Source organism: Cyrtonyx montezumae, unplaced genomic scaffold (assembly GCF_038088225.1).
Source record: "Cyrtonyx montezumae isolate F1298 unplaced genomic scaffold, pur_monq_1.0 scaffold_16, whole genome shotgun sequence".
Taxonomy (NCBI): Eukaryota; Metazoa; Chordata; class Aves; order Galliformes; family Odontophoridae; genus Cyrtonyx; species Cyrtonyx montezumae.
In genome coordinates this window covers 10,439,462-10,464,350 of record NW_027071892.1, presented here as the reverse complement: position 1 = coordinate 10,464,350, position 24,889 = coordinate 10,439,462, and the positions used below count along the sequence as shown (strand labels likewise).

Genomic DNA, 24,889 nt, shown 5'->3' with positions numbered 1-24,889 from the left:
GACGACAACGGAAAGAAAAACAACAACAGCAACAAAAAGAAAACAACAACAAAACAAACGACAAAGAGAACCCCCAGCCCCCCCCCCCACCGCCACCCGGATCAATGTGACCGAGGGCGCCGAGGACCGAGCCGACCCCACACCGCCTCCATCTGCCCTTTAGAAAAGCCCCCGCCCCAAAACCCGGCTCCGCTTCATCCGTTTGTTTGGTTTCTTTTTAAATAATAATAATTAATAATAATAATAAGTTCTTTTAAATGTTTTCTTCCTTCCGTGTCCACCCCCACGTCGGTGTCAAGCCCTTGAGACCCCCCGCACCCCCCTCCCAGACAGCTATACGGGCTCGATGTCCTCCTCTGTCACAGCAGTCACCAAGTCCTGCACCCGGCCGGGGCTCTTGCCCGCGCTGAGCAGCTCTTTGCTCTTCTCACCGCCGCTCCGTTGAGTTTTTAAGGGCTCCGGCTTTCTCAGTTCGCAGTCTGGCGTGGATGGCCCACTGTCCAGCAGATCTGAGAGGCTGCTCAGCGAGCCGCCGCCGTCCGACTGCTCGAAGGAGAAGCCGGGGATGGCGAGGTGCTGGCTGAGGTGCTGGCTGCGGCGCTCCGCCTTGCAGCCCGGCTCCCCCGGCTGCACCTCGGCCGGCTCCAGGGGCTCTCGGTACGCCGGGAACTCGCAGGACGGGGTCCTGCGGCGCAGCATGCTGTTCTCGGAGGGTTTGGTGCGCGAGGCCGCCCCGGCGTCGTCCTCCATGGGAGGATCTATAGAAATGCAGGGCGGACTCATCTTCTTCTTCCTCCGGGCTCCATGGATGTAGTCGGACTCCGGTTGGATGTGGGCGGGGGAGCGCGGCTTTTCCTCGGCGCGCTCCTCGAAGCCGCAGTCCCCACCGCCGCCGGAGGGGCAGATCTCGATGGAGTGCCGCCTTTGGTCATCCGCCCAGCTGGGCTTGGTGAGGAAGCCCTTCGTATCGATGCTGTAAAACTTCTTCAAGTCCCTGTCCTTAGTGCTGCCTGCCGCCAGGCTGCTTGTGCTGCAATTCTTCAGGAGCACCGGCGACGCGGCCGGAGAGACGAACGGCGACGTGGAGCAGCTCCCGGCTTCCGAGTGCTCCCCCCAGTCTTTGGCTGAGCTGTTGATGTGGCGAACCTCCTCGTCAGCCAGGTCGGAGGGCTCCAGGAGGCAGCCCTGGGGGCTTGGGGGGCTCTCACCGGGACTGGGGACCCCGTGCTGGCTGCAGGGGTGTTTCTGAGTCAGCGATGGGTGCCGGTGTGGGGAGGTCGGTGGGGAGCGCGGAGGGGAGCCCGGCAGGGAGGAGGCTGTGGGGTGGAGAGGGCTGCGGGTGAGGGTGCGCTGAGGGTGCTTTGGTGATGGTGCCATCTCTCCAAGCTCTGCTTGCAGGTTGTCCTTGGAGTCCGGAGGGTGTCCGTCCACTGAGTCTGTCCGAACGGCCTCCTGGAAGCAAAGAATCACAAAGGTTGGAAAAGATCTCTACTATCACCGAGTCCAACCCCAACCCATCCCCACCAGGGCACCAAACCACATCCCCCAGTGCCACATCTCCACATCTTGAACACCTGCAGGGACAGTGACTGCACCTCCTCCCGGGTAGCCTGTGCCAATGCACCACCGCTCTCTCAGAGAAGAAGTTGTTTCCAACACTCAACCTGAACCTGCACAGGCAGGGGAGGAGATAGATGGAGATGAGAAGAGCCTGGGGGTCTCCTAGACAGCACTTTTAGAGGTGAAAGATGGCACGTGGCAGGGTGGGTTGGTGTATGCATCCCTCACTGTGCTGTTCTTCCAGCCCCATCAGACCACGGCTGCACAAGGGGACATTTTGCAGCCAGCCCACGGCAGGAGGTGAGGCGAGGTGGGCATTAAGGCGCCTTCCAACACAACTATTCTATGGTTCTGTGATTTTACGGCAACGGAAGCAGAAACATTTTGTTCTAAAACAAGGAATGCTGCTCTCAGCTCCGAGAAAACTGGAAAAGAAGAGAAGCAGCGAGGTGACTGCTCTGCAGGCTCTTGGCCTCTTACCTGCCGGGACAGCAGCTTGCTGAGAGTTGGAGACCGAGGGACGACGTGCGGGGGAAGGACCTTCCAGCGGTGCCAGCCCTCGCGGCCGGGGGAGCGCACGGCCACGTGGAGGGACTCGGGGGGGACCCTCAAGGAGGAGCACGTCCCCACGGGCTGCGAGCGGATGGAGGTGATGGACCCTGGGAAACAGAGGGGACAGTTACTGCTGCTGCTGTGGCACCTGTAGGCTCCAGTGTCAGTGCTGAAGCATCTGCGTTACACGTGGCTCTGCCCCCTCCAGGACACTGCCCACGATAAACCTTATGGTCGTAGCTTCTGTTTTCTGTTTCAGGTAACAGAAACCTTCTCCTGTGGCACCCTGCCCCGGCTTTCCCAGGAGTGGACAGTGCTGGCATGCACTGAACAGAATTCCCATTTGCTACCACTCAAACAGCCCCATCACCACCTGACACCACGCAGACCTTGGCTGGCTCCCATCCACGGCACAGGGGCTGCTCCCTGAGCTCAGTACCAGGCAGGGACCGCCCTCCTCCTGAAGGCTTCTAGCCCCCTGGCCACTCCTAAAGGCAATCCTTCCTCCCCAGCCCCTTCATAGTGCTGCTTTACTGCAGTTCTCTTTGTTTGAAAGATCTTTGGCTTTTTATTCTTTATTTTTTTGGCTGCAGGATTTATTGTCCTTAGCTTGAAACCCAGCATCTGTTCCTACGTCGCTGCTCCATGTTAAAAACACAGCTATCCATCACTTCAAGAGATCTTACCCAGAGGTCAGGGAACTTGAACCTACGACAAAAGCCATCCAGACAGTTTGCAGTTGCATTTCAGAAAGAGATTGGTTGTTGGGAAGAAACAAAACCTATTGTTCGACCACTTTTCCTTTGGAGCTTTTCTCCAGAACAGCACAGAAGCAGCGGAGCAGCGAGCTTCCCACCCCCCAACCCACCCCACTTCTCCCTCTTTTGTTTTTGGGCTCTCCTATGGGCAGACTTTCAGCCTTGAGCTGTGCTATTCATGTGCTAACCCGGGCTTCACAAAACGTTTTTTATGATGTAGAAAAACGCTGTCATAAAATCTTTTACAAATACAGCCGTAAAATCAAAACCTTAAGCTTTCTTCCCCGTCCAGAATTTCCTTCTGTTGGAAACTTTCCATCTAGCTCTTATAAAGAAAACCAAAAAACCCCTCTAAATGGCACAGTCGGGAGCACCGAAGGAATCCAAATACTTCTGGATTTGTGCATTTTTCTCCTGTTCTTCCAATAAATCAGAAAACTGCTCGTGCAAACACAGCAACCCAAGACCTGCTCATCTCCCTGCATTTTCAGTGTGTTGGCACTCAGATACAGGCAGAAGGGCAGACATCCTTAACTAACAGTGGAAAGCCCATGAAAGGATAAACACTGATGGGGATCTCTGCGTGTGCTCAGTTTTAATCTCATGTAACTTAAGTATGACTTAAGTAAGAGAGAAAGGAAGCACCCATCGCAGCCATTGGAGTGTTCCTGGAGAGAAACTGGGGAAGGATGAAGAGTCCTTGGTCAGCTCTGCCCACCCCTGCCAACACCACAGCAGCCCTATAGCGGCATAAATCCTGATATACACCCAACACAGGGATGAAAAGCATCTCCAGCCATCCAGCCATGACACTCAACCTGGTTTACTTTGCTCAGAGAAGAATTTGCAAGTGAAATAACAACAATAAATGCTGAGCAGAGAACAACAAGTGGTATCCAGATTGCTTGAGCAAACAGAGTTACTTCACCCAAGGAAATCACAGCAGACCTTGTCAGTCCCACCACGGCCTGCAAACCCACTGCTCTTCTGTCCAAGCAGCACTTGTTCCAAAGGAAACCAGGCTGCTGAGTTCTTGGGAGCAACTCAAGCAGCACACGTGCTTCCAGGAAGGCAGTTTCTTCCTTACCCCTCCAAACCAGCTCTCTGACAAAGGAGACAGAACGGGGAAATGTATTTGGATGCAGTTTGGTGAATGTATGCTCCCAGGCTCTGTGTAGCTCACGATTCCATGTCTGTGGGGTCTCTGCATAATGTTCACTGTAAGGCCATGGAGGCACTGGAGGGTGCTCTCTAATCTTTATGCTCCCAAAGAAACTCCTCCATCTATGAACTCAATGTACTGTGCTAAAAGGAGCTGAAGCTGGCCTCAAACAAGAGCTGTAAGGAGCTCTTCAGGAAGCACTGCTGACACGGGCTTTCTTTCCTACTGATTTGATTGATCCATATCCCTGATGTCAGGGCTGATCACTTGTGGTCCTCTACGCCTCTCCTGCTGTTTGGCAGCCCTGCTTCTCCCCAGACACACACCCTGAGTAAACACGGGGACGTGATGAAAACACAAAGCCACAGCCCAACCCACACGCAGCACTGGTGGCATCTTCCCCATCCCTCCACCACGTGTGCACCCCCGTGGCATTGGCCATGATGGTACCTCGCTGCGACTTGCAGGGATACGTCTCCATCTCCACCTCGTGGAGGGGAAAGGGGGCTTTGGCTGGCATCACGGGCCGGAACATGTAGCTGTCATTGGGCAAGGAGTGCATGCGTGAAACGGAGATCTTGCGGACTGCCAGCAGGTTCTGGGAGTCCTGAGGCTGCGGGCTGGCTGCACCTCCCTGCAAAGCAAGAGAGAGAGAGAGGGGGCAGTCAGCATCTGGGTGGGTTTATGGCTTCTTTTGGCTTTAAAACCTCGTGCAGATGTTCCTCCTGGCATCTCATAGAGTCTGCAGCCCTTGTGACTGCAATGACAGCACAGCTGAGTACAGATTGTGGCTCGAATGAAACAAGGCACCAACGAGCACTGCTCTGCCAGTGCCACGGGGCCGGGCCCCACGTGCTTCTGGAAATCCATACGTGATCTCCCCGAACACACACAGACAGAGGCAGACATTTAAACATACACCCACAGTAACACCACTACAAACCCTGCAGCCTCTCCCCTGTGACGTCTGGGCACTACTGACCCCAGAGCAGGCAGCTGCAGGGCAGGAGAGGGCCTCAGGGCTCCACACGTGTGGGTCCAGAGCCAGATCCAGGGATGAGAAGGGATTTGTGTGTCTGGCCTCGAGCAGGGCTCCTCGACACATCACCCTCACAATTCACCCCGTTATCTAAAGTACAGTGAATCCCTCTGGTTTTCCTTTACTGTCAGTCTCCCCATGACTGATTGAAAACATTTTCCCAGCTGCATGTCTTAAATTAAACGTATGTTGCTTTGCTAATCTGGGCTGTTTTCCCTCTGTGCAATCAAAACCCATGCCTGAGATCCCCCACTGCATAATTTGGAGGTCACCAAAGATCTGGTTAAATCTGTTCTTTTTTCCATACATTCCTCATGAACTTCTCTCCTCAGATCCCAAAAGAGACGCATGCTGAGACAAATTATTCCATGCTTTTGCCCTCTTGCAGTTGGTTGAGGAGCCGGGTGTCCAGCAGTGGCGATTACAGGTGGTGGGCATCCCTCTGGGCTCTGTTAGTGCACGGAGTGGTGGCTGTGCCAGCTGGCCCTTGGCCATTGCAGCTAATGAGCTCCCAGCTAACGAGTTCCAGCATCAAAACACTGGGGCTGAATGGCAGCCCTCGAGATCTCGGTGCTGCGTGGAGAACACAAGTCCTCGTCCCTTTGTCTCACGCCAGCAGAAGGTCTGGGGCATTTCTCTATGAAATCACAGTTCATTTCTAAGGGATCTCATGTACCCGGCTTGTCTGGCTGGGACAGATGGACAGACATCCCCTCCGACATAAACAACTGCACTTTTCAAGTTTTTGGCTATTGAGACCCAATTGAGGGATCTGGGTAAATTCCAGATGGCTCTGAGCCACTGTCAGAAGTCCTGTAACTATTAAACGTGTGCAGGGAGTTTGTTGGCTCACACCTGGTGAGCTGCTCTTGACAGCTGGGAAGGTCTGGAGCCGCCCCACCAGCACTGCTCCTCCTCTCTGCTGGGAAATGCCTGCTGTGCTTGGGAGCTGCATCCATGGCCATCAGTGTAGCTCCTTCCCAGCCCACGGACCCCAGCAAATGATGGGGAGGTGCAAGGCAGGAGCCCACTCACTGTGGGACCCCTCTCAGACCAGCAATAAACGGAGCCAGGAGGGTCTTGGGGATGCAGCTTGGCATTAAGCATCTTTAGTCAGTGAGAACTGCTCCCTCCTCCTTTGTCTGGGGATCAGAATGCTGTTGGAGCTCTCATTTTGCTCTGGTGCAAAGGGAACTCAGGGAAAAAACAATGCTGCTAATCCCTCTGCAGGATATGACCCTTGTTGAGTGGCAGAATGCCCAGAGGGTCCTCTGGAAGCAAAGGCAACCAGCGGGATGCCCTGCACTGAGGAACACCATCAATTCTCAGAGGCTTGCAGCCTGCAAGCAAGCTGTGGGCAAAATTCCCAGAGGAAGGGAGTTCCTGACCCCAGGGCTGTGTGTCTCCAGCACTGCTCCAGCTGCTGGGCCCCTGCATGGCATGACTCTGATGGCACCTGGGCTGTGCAGTCAGCCCCTGAGGATGTATGAAGCTCTCCCCTCTGCCAGCAGAAAGCCACGGCCCCATGCAGCTGTATTTATGAAGTTGCAATTATCATCTGTCCCTGGGAGCTGCTTTCACAACGATCCACCTCTGTGGTCCCACAGCTTTCAGGTGGCTCCATGGAGCTTCTCTGAGGATTACTCCTTCATATCGCTCACTGTCTGTCTTGAGCAGGGAAAACATGCTTGGTGGTCTTCAAGAGCTTAAAGTGAACCCAGAATTTGCCTGGGGATGCTGTGAGATGCTTGCCACTAGGCGGTGCTTTGACCGTTGTGTAAAAGGAAAACGATCTGAGCCTGAAGAAAATTGATTCTAGGTGGCCACTGCAAGTTCTGAATGTGATGGCAGTGGATGTGCTCCCCACGCTGTATCTCCTCTTCCAGGCTGAGTTGTACTGAATGACTGCAGCCCATTGATTTCGGGTGTCCAGGAGGCAGGATGAGTGAAGGAAGAGACGGAGAGATGTTTACCAGCTTGCTCTGTCTTGCTGCTCAGCAGTGACTGAGTGCAGATGATGCACAGCAGCGTGGCACACTGTGCTGTCTTGTTCATGGGATGGCACACGCAGAGGTGGGGCAGCTGCTCCTCTGCTCCCCAGTGCCTAACGAGGCTCCTCTGTCTGTCTGGGGCTGATGGTAGGGACCACCCCGCTCCGAGGCTCCCAACATGGTCTGCTCACCTGCTGCCAAGCCAAAGCCAACCCCAGTGCTGAAGGAAGAAGACTGAAAGCAGAGAGTGCAGGAAGCAGCCTGCTGGCAGCACACACCTTAGAGCTCAGCTCCCCTTGCATGCCCAAGGCTGACTGCATGTCCTCGTGCACAGGGCTGTGGCATGGCACATCCAGTTCTTACGTGACGGGAGCTGGGCACCAGGCTGTGCAGCTACGGCTGTACTGGGGAGCAGGATGACCTCCCCACAGCACCTCCTGACACTGCAGCTCTGGTGCTTGCTGAAAGCCTCACGGGTTAATGTGCTCATGCCTTCCTGGTCCCTCAATACTATACCAGAAAAAAGGTATTACGGATACAGAAAGAAAACCAAACTGGTTCATGTTTTCTCAACTAAGCAAGAAAAGACTTTGCCAGCTTCCAGCTCTCAATGCACTGCTTGAAGACAGACAGCTTACACATCACATCACTCAGCACATAGAGTCAAAGAATCACTGAGCTTGGAAAAGACCTCCCAGATCCCCAAGTCTGACCCCACCCCAACCCACCATGCCCACTGACCACGTCCCTCAGTGTCACATCTCCATGGTTTTGGAGCTGGTAACCCCACACCACTCCCTGGGCAGCAATTCCAGAGCATCACCACTACTTCAGAGAAGAAACTGTTCCTAATATCCAACCCGAGTCTTCCCTGGCACAACAAAAGCCATTGCCTCTCATCCTATTGCTAGGTACTGGGAGGAGAGGCCAACCCCCATCTCCCTGCCCAGCAATCCTGCACATGCAAAGGCAGAACTAAGAAGGATAGAGGATGGGATGTGGCTGCCAAGCAATAGGTGGAGGACGACTCGGACAGCCCTGCCAGCTGCACAGCACCAAAGCACAATGCCACAACGCAGAACAACAGCACGGAGCCATTCACCTCAGCCTCGCGGCCTTGGGGGTGGTGGGAAGGTGTCAGGACATGGTGGGAAACAGAGCAGAAGGACGGGATTTCCATCATGGGAGTCTCAGCCCCCTCCAGCGTGTCTGGGATGGCTACAGACACATTCTCACAGCTCAGCGCCTCCTTCAAATTAGGGAGATAAAAAGCATCAGTAGCAGAGCAAGGCCATCCCAGTGCTCCAGCACGTGTGCCCCACGGTGTCTTGCCCTACTTGCTCAGAGCAGGAAGGAAGAGAAAAGGAAATGTGGTCTGCACAAGTGGCAGGACACAGCAGAGCACACCGAAACACCTTCCAGCATGTGATCTGACCCTGTGTGAAGGGATGTGCCCTGTCTTTCCCAGCTGAGAAAGGCAACACGGGTGTTGGGAGAGTGCTTTCCTGCAGAAATCTCTATTAGCAACTACATTTATGTAGTGAATTCCCCATTGCTATGTTACTAAATTCCTTTTTACTCGACTTAATAGAGTCTGATGGATTTTACAAAAATCTAATTTAATGTAATTTAATCTCACATCCCCCATTGATTTTGCAATAGATTTATTTGCAATCACGGTGACAAAGCAATTCTGTTTTCACTCTTAATCATATGCTGCTGACATGGGATGAGACAATCATCTCACGGCTCCTCCTTTATTTCCCCTGACTTCTGACTGCCTCATTTTTCTAGAGAACTAGAGAATTGGGGAGCAGGTGGTAGTAGTATCTGGGAGATCAGCCCCAGAAGTCCAGCTTCCTGGGGGGGGGATGTGATGGCACCCTGGGTCCAAGCTGGCCATGCCCTAGACAAAGCAAGAGCTTCAATTAGCTTGAGGCTTCCCTGGAAATCCCAGAATGGCACTAAAAAGAACCTGAGCAGGACTTCTATGTCTATGTGAAGAGAATTTACTCCACTCCTCCCATGTGGCACAGCCAGAGTGCCAGGACTTGAGGAGATTGCTCCCTGGCTCTGCTGCTTATGCTACAACGACAAGGACTGCTGCACTGCCAGGGGGAACAGGATGTGGACGAGTGGCTTTGTGCTTCTAAACTAAAAATTCATGACCTTTGACTTTCAGCTCTCCCTCAGAACAAAAACCTGTACAGTGATAGCCCCGGAGAATGTCACAAGTTGCCTTCCATCTCAGGGAGCCCTCCTGAGATGACACAAGGTGTGTGGTGCAGATGCCACCTCTGCCATAATGCAAGTTGCCTTCTTCCCATGCTGCCTGGGCTCTCCTGCCTGCTTGGTTCTGTGTCACTGGGATCGGACTGCCCGATAGCAGACAGTGGGGACTGGCAGGAACTGTCCCTTCCCTACCCCAAGCACAGGAAGAGCAGACACCTCGAATGAACCATTACCAGGGCTTGGTGCTTCGCCTGTGCTGTCGACTCTGATTTCATGGCCTCCTGGCTTCTGCAGGGTGCTCTGCTCTCCAGGGCCACCACACCTCCCCTGCTGCCACTGGTGGCTGAGGTGCTCGCTCCTCGGGACATCTCCAGCTCGATCTCAGCATCCATCTCAGCGTCCTCCTTGGCCTCCTTGTTGCTCTCCTCCAAGTGCTTCATCAGCACGGCCACCACCACATTGACCAGGACGAACTGTGCAATGAGGACGAAGGTGACGAAGTAGACAGGAGAGATAACAGGCAGGTAACTGAGGCAGTGTTTGTCTTCTCGAGTGCATTCCCGGAGCGTGTCCTGCAACAGGGGGACAGGGGAGGGATTCATAAACTCTGGGGCTCCAAACTACAGGGAGAATAGTTTAATTTCAGCAATTATCAAAGGTAATTTTCAACCCTTCGGAGGGCTGCACATACAGTAACACATCCCGGGCACAAACGCTTGTGGGTACAACCCAAACGAATGGAAGAAAAGATAGACTTCATCTACAGAGAGGGAGATCATGTTATGTCCCAAGAGAACGGGACGTGGAGGCTGTGGTCACTTCTCTGAATTGTAAGAACTGGCACAATTTTCCTGCAGAATAATACATACATTAAAAATACAAAGTTTCAGGCTGAGTAAGACTTAGGCCAAATTATGCTTTGAAAACACTTGGCTTTTAAAAGGGAAAGTTTAATTTTGATATTTGAAAAGGGATCCGCTTTTGTTTTCACACGAGAGGTGCCTACATCTGTCAGAAATCCATAGCTCCATATCTACAGAGAGAAGAAAGAAGAGAGATTGCACACACCTTCATGATACCATTCCAGTTGTCCCCTGTTGACACCCTGAAGAGGGTGAGGAAGGCCATCCCAAAGTTGGTGAAGGTCGCGTGCCGGCTCAGCCCTTCGCAAGGATTATCTTCGCTGCAGTCTGCAGGAGGATGAGGAGGAGCACATCAGGGAAGGGCTGTTTGCCTCTGCCCCTTTGGCAGGGTTGTCCAAACAGACACTATCCCCTACAGCACGCTTTGTCTGTTATTCTATTGATTACATTTTTGATCACATTTTCCACCCTGATTACTTTTTCAGGGCCTATCTACGGTAAGGTTTATTTCTCTGCAATAAAATTGACTAATTTCACATTTTTTTTTTTCCCTGAGAGATAACGTACGAAGAAATGCAAACTGAACACACAAAATATCCCTCTTTCTATAAAACATGAGTGCATGATGTTTTCCTGATGAAAGGCAGCAACGGTTCTTGCATGGCAGTTTTACCACTCGGCATTTTAGGGCTCCCCTCATCCCTGCCCACGTGCTGGGCTCCCTGGGGGCTGGCCCTGGCAAGGCTGTGCCTGGAAACACAGAAAGGATTCAGCACAGCAGAAGGTGCCTCTGCAAATAAGACTTTTCTTTCACCTTTGTGGCTGAATAAATGCATATCCATATATCCAGACAAGCAGTAGAAAACACACAGTATTTCATTTGGGGTGGACACATTGAAATAATTTTTTTTTTCTTTTTTTTTTTTCCCCCCAGAACCTATGGAGACTGAAAAATAATTTGTCTAGGGTTGAAAGAAATATTCTGCTTTCAGGAATCTGTAATGTGAGCACAGGGCTGGACTCATAAAGGGGATTAATGACAGCCATAAAATCACCGTGGAGGATGGGCCCTTCTGATCCTAACTGGGATGTAAGCATTGGGAGGGCAGACACGTCTGCTCTGCACTGCATGTTTACAGGCACTCACTGCCTTGCCCTGCTTGCCCAGCTCAGCCAGGTTTATGCTCTTCCCTCTGCCCCTGCCTGACTTTGGAGTGGTGGACACGTGCACCTTGAGCTGGAGGAAGAAACGATGCTGGACCTGCAGGAACCAGTGGTTGCTTCCTGATTTATGCAGAGAGAGGAAGGTGATGCTGAGAAGAACAATGGACGGACAAATTTGGGCAGCTGGAAGAGCAATGTCAGCCAAGTGCACAAAACTAATGGAGTGTGGTGGAAGCTGCAAGGAGGGATGTGTTTATGGTGGCATCACTCCAACACGAATCTGACTGCCATCCAGCTTGGCAGACCCGTCTGCTGTCTTAAGTAGCAAACTTCCATCTTTGTGAACATATTCGTGTTAGACAATTATATTTAAACAGTATATAGTTCTTCTACAGCCAAGGGTGGTGTGGGACAAACCTCTAATGTGTGTGTGCACACTGGGCAGGCTCTGTATTACATCCTCATGTGTCACCTGTGACCCTGAGATCAAGAGAAAGCTTTAATCTTCAGACTGAGAGCTACTAAGACCCAAGAATAAGGGGAAGAAAGGAAGCAGCTAGGTATCAAATAAATATCAACCGGATGAAATAAATCGGGGCAGGCACATTACTCACCTAGCTTGCCAAACAGTTCCACTCCCAGGGCAGCATAGATAAAAAACAGGAGCATAAAAAGTAGGCCAAGGTTCCCTACCTACACAAGGAGAAAGCAGAAGAAGGAAAGTTGAGGTCACAAATTCAATTGCTCCATCACATTTTAAATACAAGCAACAGAGGGACACCGGAGGCCAGGGGCTATTCATCTCCTGGCTTCCAGCACCCTGCTGCCCTTCCACAATTCTGCTGTAACAGACACAGAGAAGGCTCCTGGGTGGGGGAAGGAGCTCCTATGTGCAAAGCAGCCCTTGGGCCAGTCAGTGCCTCTCTACCCCACTTCCACTTACCTGGGACGCTGTGCTCAGCCATAACTTGACCAGCCCACAACTGCAGCCCCAGTGGCATTTAGCACTGCACTTCAGACAGGGGTAGCTTAAAGGACACTCTGTGCTCTGCTTTGAGTTTTAAGGGCCTTTCTGTTCAGCTTGCCAGGTCTGCAATTCTGAACACAAATGCTGAAGGTTTCAAGATGTGTTTTGAGTCATAGGAGGACTCACCTGGTTTTCAACAGTTCTGGTGCTCTGGAGTGCTTTTGGAAAAGGAACGTGTGTTCAAGTAGGATGTAAATTCTCCCAGCTTTGCCAGAGACATTTACAGATTTTTCTCAGCAACAGCTACCTGACTTTGAGCTTTCAGTGTCTCAGAAGAAAAGCCTTACTCCTTATACCAACACTTGGATGCAGCATCTTGCAGCCTGAACGCTGCGTGGTGTGCTTTGTGGAGAAGCCAAAGGGGATGGTCATGGAAGCGCAACGATGCCGAAGTGCACACAGAGGTTATTGATAATTACGGTATTACATTTATCCACCCCAGAGTCTAAGCCTATAAAACATCTCAGAGAGCAGATTATTGGTGATTCAGGCAGAGAACACAAAGGGCAGAGTGACCTGACCAGCTAACTACCTGCATTTTACCTGCCACTAACTCTGGCCACGTTTACCTTTCCTGCCACTTAAACGCCTGTGTCTGTCAGCCGGTGATGGAGGCAGGGAGATCTCTCCCCCATCAGATGTCTGTCACGAGCCTCATTTTATCTCTGAGTAACAACTGGGTGGTGATTCAGGTAGCCAAGGGGATCATGATCTTCGAGGTATCTTCTAGTTAACTCTCCAGTTTCAGAGAGTTTTCTTCTCTGAGGTGCTGCTGGATATCCTGACCGCGCTGCTTAGCATCATCAGAAAAGTTACCAGGATGAAAATGATAACTCCAACTGACACAGCTATCACTGATGGGGGAGGTGTCTTTTGTTTTGTTTTCTCTGTTTGTTCCTATTAAAGGAATGGGAGCAGTCCAATCATCCAGTGGAGGCTGTGATTGCAATAAAGTCTAAACGTACAGCTTTGCAATTCCACTAACTCTGTTACCACACTCCAGGGAATAATAGAGATAATGCAGCGATGTGGATGGCTGCTCTGGATTATTTCACTGCATGTATTTCTTTGCCTTCTGGAATGGTGCTTTCTAGCTCAAGTCTGCAGGTCCACTGACAGTTTGTAAGACATGAGGAGGCAGCCTGCAAGATGACTGAAGATCAGAGAACGTGGGAAAAGAGGCATATGCATCCTGACAGGGAGGCAAATGAGCAAATAATTACGGGGGGGGGGAAATAAATAAAAGCAATAAACAAGTTTTCTAGGTTGAACATAAATGAAAGACTGCTGTTGTAGCACTACAGAAGAGGGTCTTGGATTTTTTTTTCAAAGCAGCTTATAAGCTGGAAATTTTACTGCCATTTTAATGCTTAATAAGTCAGCCTGCAACCTACTGGCACTGATGAAATTCCAAAGAATCCAGACTAACTTCAAAGTTATTACCAGGTTATCAGTCAACACTACTGTTTAACTGCCAGCATACAAAGCATGGCAGCTTTGCATGCAGCAATACTGGTAACGGGTCATTTTGAATTGAGCTGACAATGTGCCTAGAGTGCATTTGTAAAAGACTCTGTATTTAAGGTTGTGATTAATTACAGTTCTGAATCAACATGTCTCATAACTAGTCCTTCAGAGAGCACTCACAGAGTTGCTGTATAGGCTCAGGACATCACGACAAGGCTGAGAAGTCTCTGCTGGTGTCTGAGGTTACATCTGCCCTTGGCTGAGAGCAGTTCCAGGGGCAGTTTCAAAGCTTGGCTGATGCACAGGATCTCTTGGAAAAGGATTGAAATCTCACAGTGGTGTGGAAATGTGAGCACATGGGAGAGAGATATGGGAGACAGCAGTAAGTGAAAGACTCTAGGATGGCTGATGGCCTCACCTTTACTGTTAGACTCCATCCCACCCTGTATCTAGACATCCTGAGCTCACGGCTCCTGAGCTTGAACAGGGCACCAGCTGCTCAGCAGCCCGTGAACACCTGATGCTCGGAGAAAGCAGCTGAGCAAAACGGATTACCTCTTTTTCATGTGCTTCAGCAAAACCACTCAGTCTATTTGTGCAGCTTCTGGCTCTATTGAATCAGCAGAAGTCAATGCCAGATTTAATATTTTGTCTATTCCAGCATGTGGCTTTCTGGCCTGCATCTCTCAGGAAAGGAAAGGAGGGTCCTCTTCAGCCCACAGCCTTCACCAAGGCATGAGCACAGAGAAAGACCTCAGGCACATCCCCAAGATGGGCTGAGGTGGAAGCACTGAGGTCAGTCAGTGGCTGCTGAGCAGCTAAGACAGCAGGCTGCATGTGTGCCTGTGACCTTGGGTGAGTCATTCCCCTCCTGTAACCCAACGTACCCATTTCTAATACCCCTGTGAGTAGGTAATTAATGCCTCTAAAGCACTTTGAGATCCACTAAAGCCAGACAAGAAAAATGTTATGCATTAATCATGTAGCTCTGAAGAACAGGAGGGGGCAGAAGCACCCTGGGATGCCTATGCTGGAATCTCCATAAGGAACAGAGATCCAACTCCGGTCAGAAACCTCAGCTTTGGCAGCCAGTCACCCAGACAGGCTCTGAAAAGTGGTTCTGCTCTAGCAGCTCTTAACAGGACAGCCCATGCTGTGTTTATCCATCAAGCTATCCCTGACTGGTGCCTTTGGCTGGGCAGAGAAAACTACAAATAACCCCTGTCTCTGTCAGCCAGGGGCTATCCATCATTTGCTGTGGCTCCAGTGCTGGGGGGAGGCTGGGGCCTGGAGGAAGTGAAGCAGAGATGAAGAACATCTTGGAGATGTTGTTGGTGTCCTTAAGTACCTCAGAGAAACCACAGGAGAAGATGGAGCCACTGGTGAATATTTGTGATTCCTCCTGGACCTTCACTCCCTGGCATCCTGGCTGACATCTGCTGCTGGCAAAAGCACATGTGCCTGGGGCAGGGAATTCTGTGTGGAGGGAGGCAGAGCTCTCCATCCCACGCAGAGGAGCAGGGAGGCCCTGTGCAAGGAGCTCCCTTCCTTCAACGTGGTGCATTCCAGCTGGATCTGTGGTCTACTATTGCAAAAGCCCTGGAATAACCCTGCTTAGCAGCGTGGAAAGCAACTCTACTCTCCACACTTCCAGCAACCCTTCTCTCACCATTCCTGCGTGGCCTGGGGAGGCTTTCTCTGCATCAGCCCCTGCAGACACCTCTGCCATTAGCTTTCTGCCTCTCCCTAAGTGAAACTGTGGAACCACTGTATGTCTCATCAGAGCCCAACCTCTGACCTATGCTAGTAAAAAGCCATTATCTGCAAGCACAGGGAAGTGCAGAAAATACCCCAAGCTGTGTTAGCTTGATATCCAAGTGTTGTGCCTCCCAAGTGACACAAACTGATGCTGGGCTACAGGAGGTGTGATACATGCTCCTCCAGACACAAACCAGTCCTGCTGTCAATGGGATGTCTCCCATTTCTCAGTTTCTCTCTATATTAGACCACACTGCTACCAGTAAGGCCAGTTCCCCTGTGGACTGCTGTGCCTCTGGTCCTAATCCAAGCACTGCACAAGGATAGTGGTTTTCACCCCCTGTGGGAAGCCCCTGGGGATGCTGAGATGCCAAGTGCTATGGGCAACTCACTGCACTTGTTGTTAATGCACTGCTCATGTACAACAGGATACCAGCCAGCTGGGACCATCACTCCTCTGCTGCACTGCCAGCTGTGTGATCCTGCCCAAACCCCTCAAGCACCCGCTGGTCTCTGTTCAACCTGCTCTGGGTGAGGCACTGATAAAATATTTGTCTTCTGGTGTCCCACTCCTGCAATGGCTGCTTGAGACACACTGCAGTTCTTCTTGTGCCTCTTCCTGCTCCGACATCAATTGTTTCTACATCGCTGGCCCACACCTTGGCATTTCAGTTGGCCACACAGGCAATGCACACAGGGATGCCTGTCAAGAGCAATTTCTCATGAAATTAAGCCTCTGCCAATCCTTTCCAAGGACATGAGTCCTCATCTTCCTTCCAGCACTCTTCAACCAGTGCAATAAGCTTGGAAACAAGAAAACACAGGCTAATTTGTGCATTAAACCCAAGGGAAAATGGGCACATTTGCCTGGAAAAGGGAGGCCATCTGTGTGAATTCCAGGAGTAGTGGAAAAGGGCCAGCCAGACAAGCTTGAGGCTATGATCACCTCGGTGGTGCAAACACAAGGCCACTAGCTGAACGGAATGAGCTCCCCTCACAGTGAATCCACCAAGCACCGCAGCCACCAGTGCTACGAGCCAGCAGAGCAGTGGTTTCTTTGTTCAGTGATTTCTGCTTCTTTTCTCTACGGATATCTCTCAGGCAGGTCTGCAAGGCTTTCAGTATGTAGCATAACACACACCTATCTACCCATGATCCAGAACCAGACTCAACTGTAACACCTGCTGGTAAGACATTTCTGTTCTTGCTTCACAGTCACTGTGTTTCCAGCACCAGGCAAAAGCAGGCTATTGTCTATATCCGATAACTGCTGTTATACAATGCCAAAAAATGTGTTCAAGAGCTACAGATAAGCACAGAAACTGCAGCACCAACAAGAGCTGAACTCCTGGACAGGAACAAACTATAGGCTGTCCTTCAGGGGACTGATAGCACGAGTTCTTCATTTTTTTCTTGGCTCAGACTGTATGTGGGGGGAGTTCCAAGCTTTGAAGGCAAGGAGGAGGTACTCTGGACAGTCCTACATTTAATTAATGTGCTGTCCACAGACCAAGTGAAAAAAAAAGAAGGAAAAATAACCCACTTTGTTTAAATAGATGGGCTGGATCTCACTCCTTGTCACAGGGCTGCAAATCAGGAGTCACTGCAGCAGAATTAGAGTGGTGCAGATGAGCGTGAGAAAAGAGAAAACAAAACTATACAGACCTCCTTGGAAAATAAGTACTTGTAGCTGTTCAGTTGGGTCTTGTAATTCCATGACTGTCTCATTTGCTTCAGAATTAAAAACCCTAGCTTGCTTGCTAGAAGTGAAATCATGGCATCAAAAAGCTCACGGAAAAAATAACACTCTTTGCTCCCTTTGTGTCTGCTGCTATTCCTGCAAGCAAGACTTGATAGAAAAAAATCCACATTTTCCCTTTGTTGGCCCTGCAGAGCCAGGGTGGCAATTGGACTGGATTCCACTTTGTGCTCTGTCAGGAGCAGCAATGGCAGCTCAGCATTGGCTGCAGGTTACTGAGCAGACTGAGCTGGGCTGCTCAATATGGGGACCCACTTACACAACAAGCATCTCAACTCAGCCAAATGTAAAGTTAGGAATCCGAGAGTCAAGGGCCAACCATGCTACAGAAAGGGTGAATTGTACATCGTAGGGCAGGGGATGTGAAACAGACTAAAGGATTACCATTGAATAGGACTCCTACAGTGCAAACACTGCATACAAAACCAATGCAGTCACCAGACATATAAGCAAGTGAATAGACAGCTGAACCTTGAGTGGTGTAATTCATTACATAGTCTAAATGGGGTTGGAGCTCATAAAGAAGAGGAAAAAACTTGAAACAGATCCTGAAAACATGCTTCATACTGAGAGATTAAAGGAGTTCAATGTTCTTCTGTTTGTGAGAGTGCAAGAGACTATTTTCCCTCTTATTACCTCCCAAAAGGAGTTCTAGAAGATAAAAGTAAAGTAACATCCAATAGAACAGACAAACAAACAAACATGGCTAATTCAGATTAAAAACACCAGATTTTTTTTTACCAGAAAGAGTATACACCTACTGGAAGAGTGTATTTTACCAACAGCTGATTCCTCAACACCTCACGTCCCTAAACAAAGTGGGGTGGCTTTTAAGACATGCTGAAGTGCAGCTCAGAGCTCAGGGGCTTGTGTTATGCTAGGAGCTGGCCTCTGTGGTCACAAGGAAGTTTTCAACCTGTGAATAGTACTGCTCTGGCTGAGTTACATCTTGCAATGACTGTGTGATGATATCAGTGCTGGTCATGCTAGCCCAGCGTTGTTTTTAGCTGTTTGGTTTACAACACCGGATCTATTTCAAGTTTAGACCAATGCAGCAGATTATAGCAATTTGTGCTTTAGAGTCCACGACAGGTTACTTTTATTCCCCTAAAGAGTGCACCACAGATCAAAGCTGAGGCTGACAGTGCCTTTCCAGGCGACCCTGGCACCATTACTAGCTTAACCCCTTGGTCAACCAGCTGTGAAATTGGAAAATGGATTCTTTTTTGAAAAGGAGATACTGCCTCAAGTCTGTGTGGTGGGGGTAAAAGAGCTAGGACATCACAAGCAGAGAGGTTACTAGAAAAGGAGTGTGCATCAGAGCAGGAAGTCCTTCTGCACTGAAAACAGAAGCTTGAGGTCAGCCTGTATTCCAAGAGAAGAGACTCAGCCTGTTTTATGACATCCTCAAACGTGGATCAAAATGACCATGTCCCCCAGGCCTGGGGATAGTTGGTCCTCTAGGATTTACTCAGGCTCTCCCTGCTGCAGAATAAATCCAAATAAGAAGCTGATGAAAATCACCAGAAAAAGGAAAAAATGTGTACTGTAATGATGCTATCTTACCATTGTAGCACACAAATGGGCATTCTACAACCACCAGATGAAGAATTTTCCCCTTAATGAATAAACATGGAACTAATTTTTCTTGTCTTATGCACGCTCAGTGAGGATCTTTCAGTTGTGGTTTTAAGCTACTAAAATAATTGGAGTAGGAACTCTTCCCCTGCCTTTAAAATTAAAACTATAGCTTTACGAAACAGGACCACTGTGGAAGAGGTCTCTCAAACTTCCCTGCTCATCTTATGAATTTCACTGAAGGCCAAAGTGGCATTTTTATTGGCACCAGATCTGCCTGGAATATCCCTGGGGATTTCCCTGTAAAAGAGACTTTGGTTTGAATGTTAGCTGCAAAAGCACCCTGAAACAAAAAGCCTGGCCTGCAGCCACCCTATTGTTTGGGGGAAACTAAAAACAAGGGAGAGAAAATACGCTCTGTAATCACAATGCTTTCAGAAGAAAAATAATAGACACAAATCAATAGCTTTCTTGAAATGCCAAAACAGGGCTCAAGTTGGTAAATTCCATGCTTGAGTCCCAGCCAAGACAGAGTTTCCCTTCACTGAAGAGATCTGAACATCAAATGGCAAATGTGTCACATTAGAAATTTTTTTATGACAGTGATGAAAAGAAGATGGGCCTTTCCAGGAAAAAGAAATTCCCTTTGTTTCCTAGTTCCTTTTAATAGAGCATGCACATAGCAACTAGCTCAAAGAGATATATTTGGGTAATTACGTATGCTAGTCCTACTACTTCTCTGCTTGATCCTTGAGGTCCTGAGACCCCATAATGGTATTCATTTATGATGAAAAGAAGATGGGCCTTTCCAGGAAAAAGAAATTCCCTTTGTTTCCTAGTTCCTTTTAATAGAGCATGCACATAGCAACTAACTCAAAGAGATATATTTGGGTAATTACGTATGCTAGTCCTACTACTTCTCTGCTTGATCCTTGAGGTCCTGAGACCCCATAATGGTATTCATTTATGGGCAAAGCACAGCAACGTTTCCTTTCTAATCTCAGAGCATCTTCACACCTTCTTGTTCATGGATGAATGAGTCTAGAAGACTCCAGAGTCCCCCACCTCCAGTACTGCCTGCTATATATTCCTATATGAAATAGGAATGTGTAGGCAGCTGAACTCTGAAGACTGGAAGATCAGGAATGTAACCACCAAACCCACAAACACAAACAGTGTAAGATTTTAAAAACAAAGGAGCCCTAAACTTCTTGGATTTCTTCCAATGTACTTAAGATTTTTGGGAGGGAGGAGTACAAATCAGCAGAACTTCTTTCCTTCCTTCCTTCTTCTTTATTTTTTTTTTTTCACAAATAAATAGATACTTAAAAAGGTGGTCCCAGGAACTGAACACTTGAATGTTTCTATCAAGTGTCATTGAGATTGGCAGAATGTTTGTTCCTCTTGCAGCACAAGGGAGTCCAGTGATTGGAGACCTCACTTCAGGCTTTTAACACTCAGTAATGCCTCTCCCACTTGGCTTTCAAAGTCTGCAGCTCCTCTGTCAATACATGTCAATAAACATGGCTGCTCCTGCCTCGCAAAGAAACCAGCTGAACTAGAAGCTAACTAGTTCCAGAGCGTTCACTGATAGCTTTCTCTGTCTGTTCTGGTCTTTCCTGAACTTCCAAGTGAATTCTATGTCTTAGAAGAGCTCAGCCTACAGCAATACGCCCTCTGTTAACCCTTTTTCCACCATCCTGGTTCTCCCATATAATACAGACTACGTAGACAGGCTGTACCCTGCAAAACTCCTCTATCAAAGTGCTGATGGCAGTGGAAAAAGCCAATATCCTTCCCAGCTGACCTCCAGTGCCCACCAAGCCCCATGGCACAGCGCCATCCCCAGGCCCAAAAGGCACAGTCCATGAGGAGGAGCAAACTGGGCACGGATGAAGTGTGGGGGCTTACCTGGGGAAGTGCTTGTACCACTGTGTCCAGAAGAGCTCGCATTCCAGTAGCCATTTTAAGCAGTTTCAGCACTACAATGAGAACCAAATCCTGGTAAGCAGGAAATATCTCAAGAAAAAAAACAAGAAAATCTAGCCTCAGACCTTGTAAGTGAGGGGGTCTCATCTCTTGCTTTCATTCACAGAGATGGCAAGCTCACTGCATCCTGGCAGGGCCCACAGAAAATCCAAACATCCTTACTACATCCCACACCAACTAATGTTAGTGACATTAGTAAAACAAACCCAATGCCACAAAAACTCCAGCATGTCCTAGCAAGAAAATGGGAGTCCAACGGGGAGACACTTCGCTGGGGAGAAAGCATCGTCTCATGCTCTCAAGCTCTGATCCTCCACCTCTGGTGATTCTCCACCAGTTTCCAGTCTTGTCTGGTATTGGCACAGAAGGATGATGAGCCTGGGTTTGAATCAGAGACCAATCTGAGACACCTCTTGAAACCCCCACAGAACCCCACCCAGCTTGTTTCTGAATCAACATTCTGCAGGCTTATCTCCTAACTGTTTTCAAACCAAACTGAAACAGGAGGACTAGAAGAACAAATGGCCAAACCGTTTCCTGAAGTGTCTGGAGGGATGGCTGAAGACCTACGGAGCAGGCCGTACCTCTTGCTATTCTCAGCACCCGCATGATGCGTATTATTGTGGGATTGATAGGCAGTGCAGCGTTCATCTCAATTTCCTCCAGCGTGATTCCCACAATTGATAAGAGAACAATGGCCAAATCCAGCTGATTCCACCTAACAGAAGAAGACAGGAAGGACAATAAAAAATAATAATTAATTGTATGTTGACAGGCATCCAAGAGCAGAGAATTAACTGTTAAAATCAATCGCAAGCAAATTCCAAAGGTCTCTCTGCTCTCGTATCTTCTATGTGGTATAAAACCAACTCACTGAAGCTGGCACTGACAGTTCTGAGACACAAGCTGCTGTTGGCAGGGATCCTATCCTGGGAAGTGCCACTGCCAATGCTGCGGTCCCTACTGTCCCCTGGTATCCAGTTGGACCCAGTTGCAGGGACAAGATATTAGGCTAGATGGACCTTAGATGTGACACAGCACAGCTGCTACCATGTTATGTCACCTGTTCCTTCCATTAAATTACTCCACTTGAGTATCTTCACTGATTTATAACTGATTTATAGCCAATAACAATTGCTGAGGACCTTCCACACCAGTACTGAAATACAGTGAGATGTGAGAATGAGTGTCTTTCCGATGCAATTTTCCTACTAAGCAACGTTGCTCATAGCAGCTTCCAACTGCTCGGGCAGGGTAAATGAAACAAACACACAGGTTTTGTGGAAAAGTGTCTGATCTCACCCTGTTCCCCAGCAAGTTGCCAGACCACAGTGTGCTCTCACACACAATCGCTTTTGGCTAAATGGCAGAATATGATCCGTAGGTCTCTGAAGCTAGGATCTGAAGGCACTGGAGCTGAACACAACTATCTTAATCTTTGTCAAGGGCTTCTACAAAGCCAGCAGCCTACCAATGGACTGGGTGGGTCCACTGGCAGAACAGACTTGCCTGTAGAACTCTGTGAGCACACATTGCCAAAACTACACTTCTGAGGACTACATTAATGCCAACAGGTTTCCTGACCTCTAGGATGAGCCGGTCAGGTCTGAAAGAAAGGCAGATAATGGCAGAAGGAGGGGGGGTCTAGAACCTTGTAAGATTTCCCAAATTCCCTCTGCAAAGCAGTCCCAGCAGCTTTTAGGATTTTTAGTTCCAATACTATAAAGTCTGCACCCATGGAGAGGCAGCTCTTTGCTCTCCCTTGCACACAGCATGTGGTACTACTGTAGTGATGCTACATTTATTCAGCAGCTGGCTTTGAAACTGGGTCAATACAGCTCTGTCCCAATTACAAAGGAGTTTAAAATACTCTCACCTGTCCTTAAAGAACCTTCGAAAACCAAATGCCACCAACTTCAGCACTGCCTCGAACACAAAAACTATGGTGAACACGTAGTTACAGTACTTCAGGGCTTCATCCAGGGACTGAAAAGAGAGGCACCAGTTAAACAAATCAAGCTGTCCTTTCCTCAGTCCAGTGCACAGGGACTGGCAGACAGAAGGGTGGGAAAGCAAAGAGATTAAGAACTAACAATGTCATAGATTGCAGAACTCTGGTACAAAGTTGCACTAAATTACACAGCAAAACACAGTCTTAGACACTGACGCAGACCAAACCTTCATAAGCACTAGTAGTAGTTGTGCTAAGAACAGTAAGAGCCATCAATCCTCCATCTTCACTACATAAATTGCTCAGGATCTGGGGCGGAGAGAAAACTGTATCACTTTCCCACTAAAAAAGTTTACTTTTTCTGAACTGCCTTAATGGATGACTTCATTCCTGCATGGCAATCCTTAGGACAATGGCTTTGATTAAAGCACTTGAAAGCACAGAAAAAAATATATGATATTGGAGATGGATTAAATCTTGCCTTCTTGAAAAATGTTACATCTCTAGAGCTGGGCAAATATATCCATATTTGGTGCAGTGTTCACTCTCTATAGAGTTGCTCTTGGAAGTCAGGAATCCACAGTGTTTATACTTCAAGATGATGGGTGTTTATAATGGATTTCATTGGAATTAGAGGCCAACAATAGCAAAAGAATCTTGCTTGGATCTTAAAATAGCTAGTTGCAGAGTAAAACAGCTCTTTGGTTGAGTAGGGATTTGGATTGAGGAGGGAAGGGGAATTTAGTTAAATGAAGTACAGGTCTCTTACAATAAGAAATGACAACAATGAACTTCAAAACAGACGCAGTTGGAAATAAAATACATTAGAGGAGGAGAAGAAGGCTTTTCTGCTTTGTTGACAGAGGAAGCCACAAACCACAGGAAAGCTGTCCTCTTCACATTGCTATGATGGCTGTGCTTTGCTGACACTAAATGCTGATTTTTTGGGAACAGGAGCTGAAAGTTTTTCAGATGTTAGAAATCCTCAATGCACCACTCTCCCTACTTCTGTTCCTAAATTAAAATAGCTAAGTTAAAAGAACGTGGTACTATTTTCTACTTCATATAAAGCTCCCTACCTAAGCCTGAATTCTTGGACCATTTGTGATGGTTTGCATTCAGGTTTACACCACGCTGTTACACATGAATGTAAAACAAGTATAAATACGATCTCATCTGGATAAATAACATTTACATGTGAAACAGAGACTGTTATGTAAAGGAATTATGGAGGCAGAACAGCATTCAATCTGCTGGCATAAAACACACACATTACTCTGTGGCTTGGTGCCCCCCTGGCTTAGCTCCCAGGAGACATTTGCAGGTTACCTGGCAGAATGTGCAACACTGAAAAAGCAAACACTAAGCCTAGAGCTCCATGAACAATAACACAATGGAAGGTTAATATATGCAGCAAATGTACAGGCTATGTGATTTATACCAGAAGTTTGGAAAAAAGGACTTGAGGATATGTAAAGAAAAAAAAGAAAGCCTATACATAGAATTGGTTTATTTCAAACTCATTGAAGAAAAGAAACGTTGCTCTGCATGCATTAGCTTCACTGTTATACTCATTAACAAAATGTTCTAAAACTGTGGACTAAAACTCTGGACTGAGAGTCAGTCAGAGCTGGGATAGGGAGAGAAAATATTTGGACTGTTCTCCTAGTAGAAGTTTAGTTTTGAGCCCACGTGGCTGTGTTTCCCATATTGACGGACGGCTCTTACCTTCGGCTGGTTGTAGTGCTCCATCGACATGGTGATGACGTTGACTCCAATGATGAATGTGATGAAGAGGTCGAGATAGTGGCTGGTGCAGAGGGTGTGAATGTATTTCCGTGCTGGGGAATAGTCAGCGTAGTAAGGCCTGCGCTGGGCTTCTGCAGGAAAAGTCAAAGAAAGGCAATGCAGTGAGCACAGGCCCTGCAGCTCACTTGGCAGCTCCCACAACCACACCATCTCCTTTCACACAAACAGTGCAGGTGAAGTCTTTGGGAGAACTGACTGGAGCAACCCACGTGAAATGGCAAAGTGCCTCT

The 24,889-nt window shown here is 48.7% G+C and overlaps 1 protein-coding gene across 1 annotated transcript in view; it reads right to left on the bottom strand.

Annotated features, from left to right (window-relative positions):
* Positions 1-328: 328 nt before the first annotated feature.
* CACNA1H (calcium voltage-gated channel subunit alpha1 H) overlaps positions 329-24,889 on the bottom strand; it is a 109,734-nt gene continuing 85,173 nt past the window's right edge. The window contains exons 24-33 of the mRNA XM_065733031.1: positions 24,579-24,730; positions 22,776-22,885; positions 21,484-21,617; positions 20,822-20,892; positions 11,936-12,014; positions 10,363-10,484; positions 9,528-9,866; positions 4,483-4,666; positions 2,041-2,219; positions 329-1,452 (exon numbers count right to left, since the gene is read on the bottom strand). Of these exons, the coding sequence (XP_065589103.1) occupies positions 334-1,452; positions 2,041-2,219; positions 4,483-4,666; positions 9,528-9,866; positions 10,363-10,484; positions 11,936-12,014; positions 20,822-20,892; positions 21,484-21,617; positions 22,776-22,885; positions 24,579-24,730 (2,489 nt within the window). The 3' untranslated portion in view covers positions 329-333. The remainder of the gene's footprint in view (positions 1,453-2,040; positions 2,220-4,482; positions 4,667-9,527; positions 9,867-10,362; positions 10,485-11,935; positions 12,015-20,821; positions 20,893-21,483; positions 21,618-22,775; positions 22,886-24,578; positions 24,731-24,889) is intronic.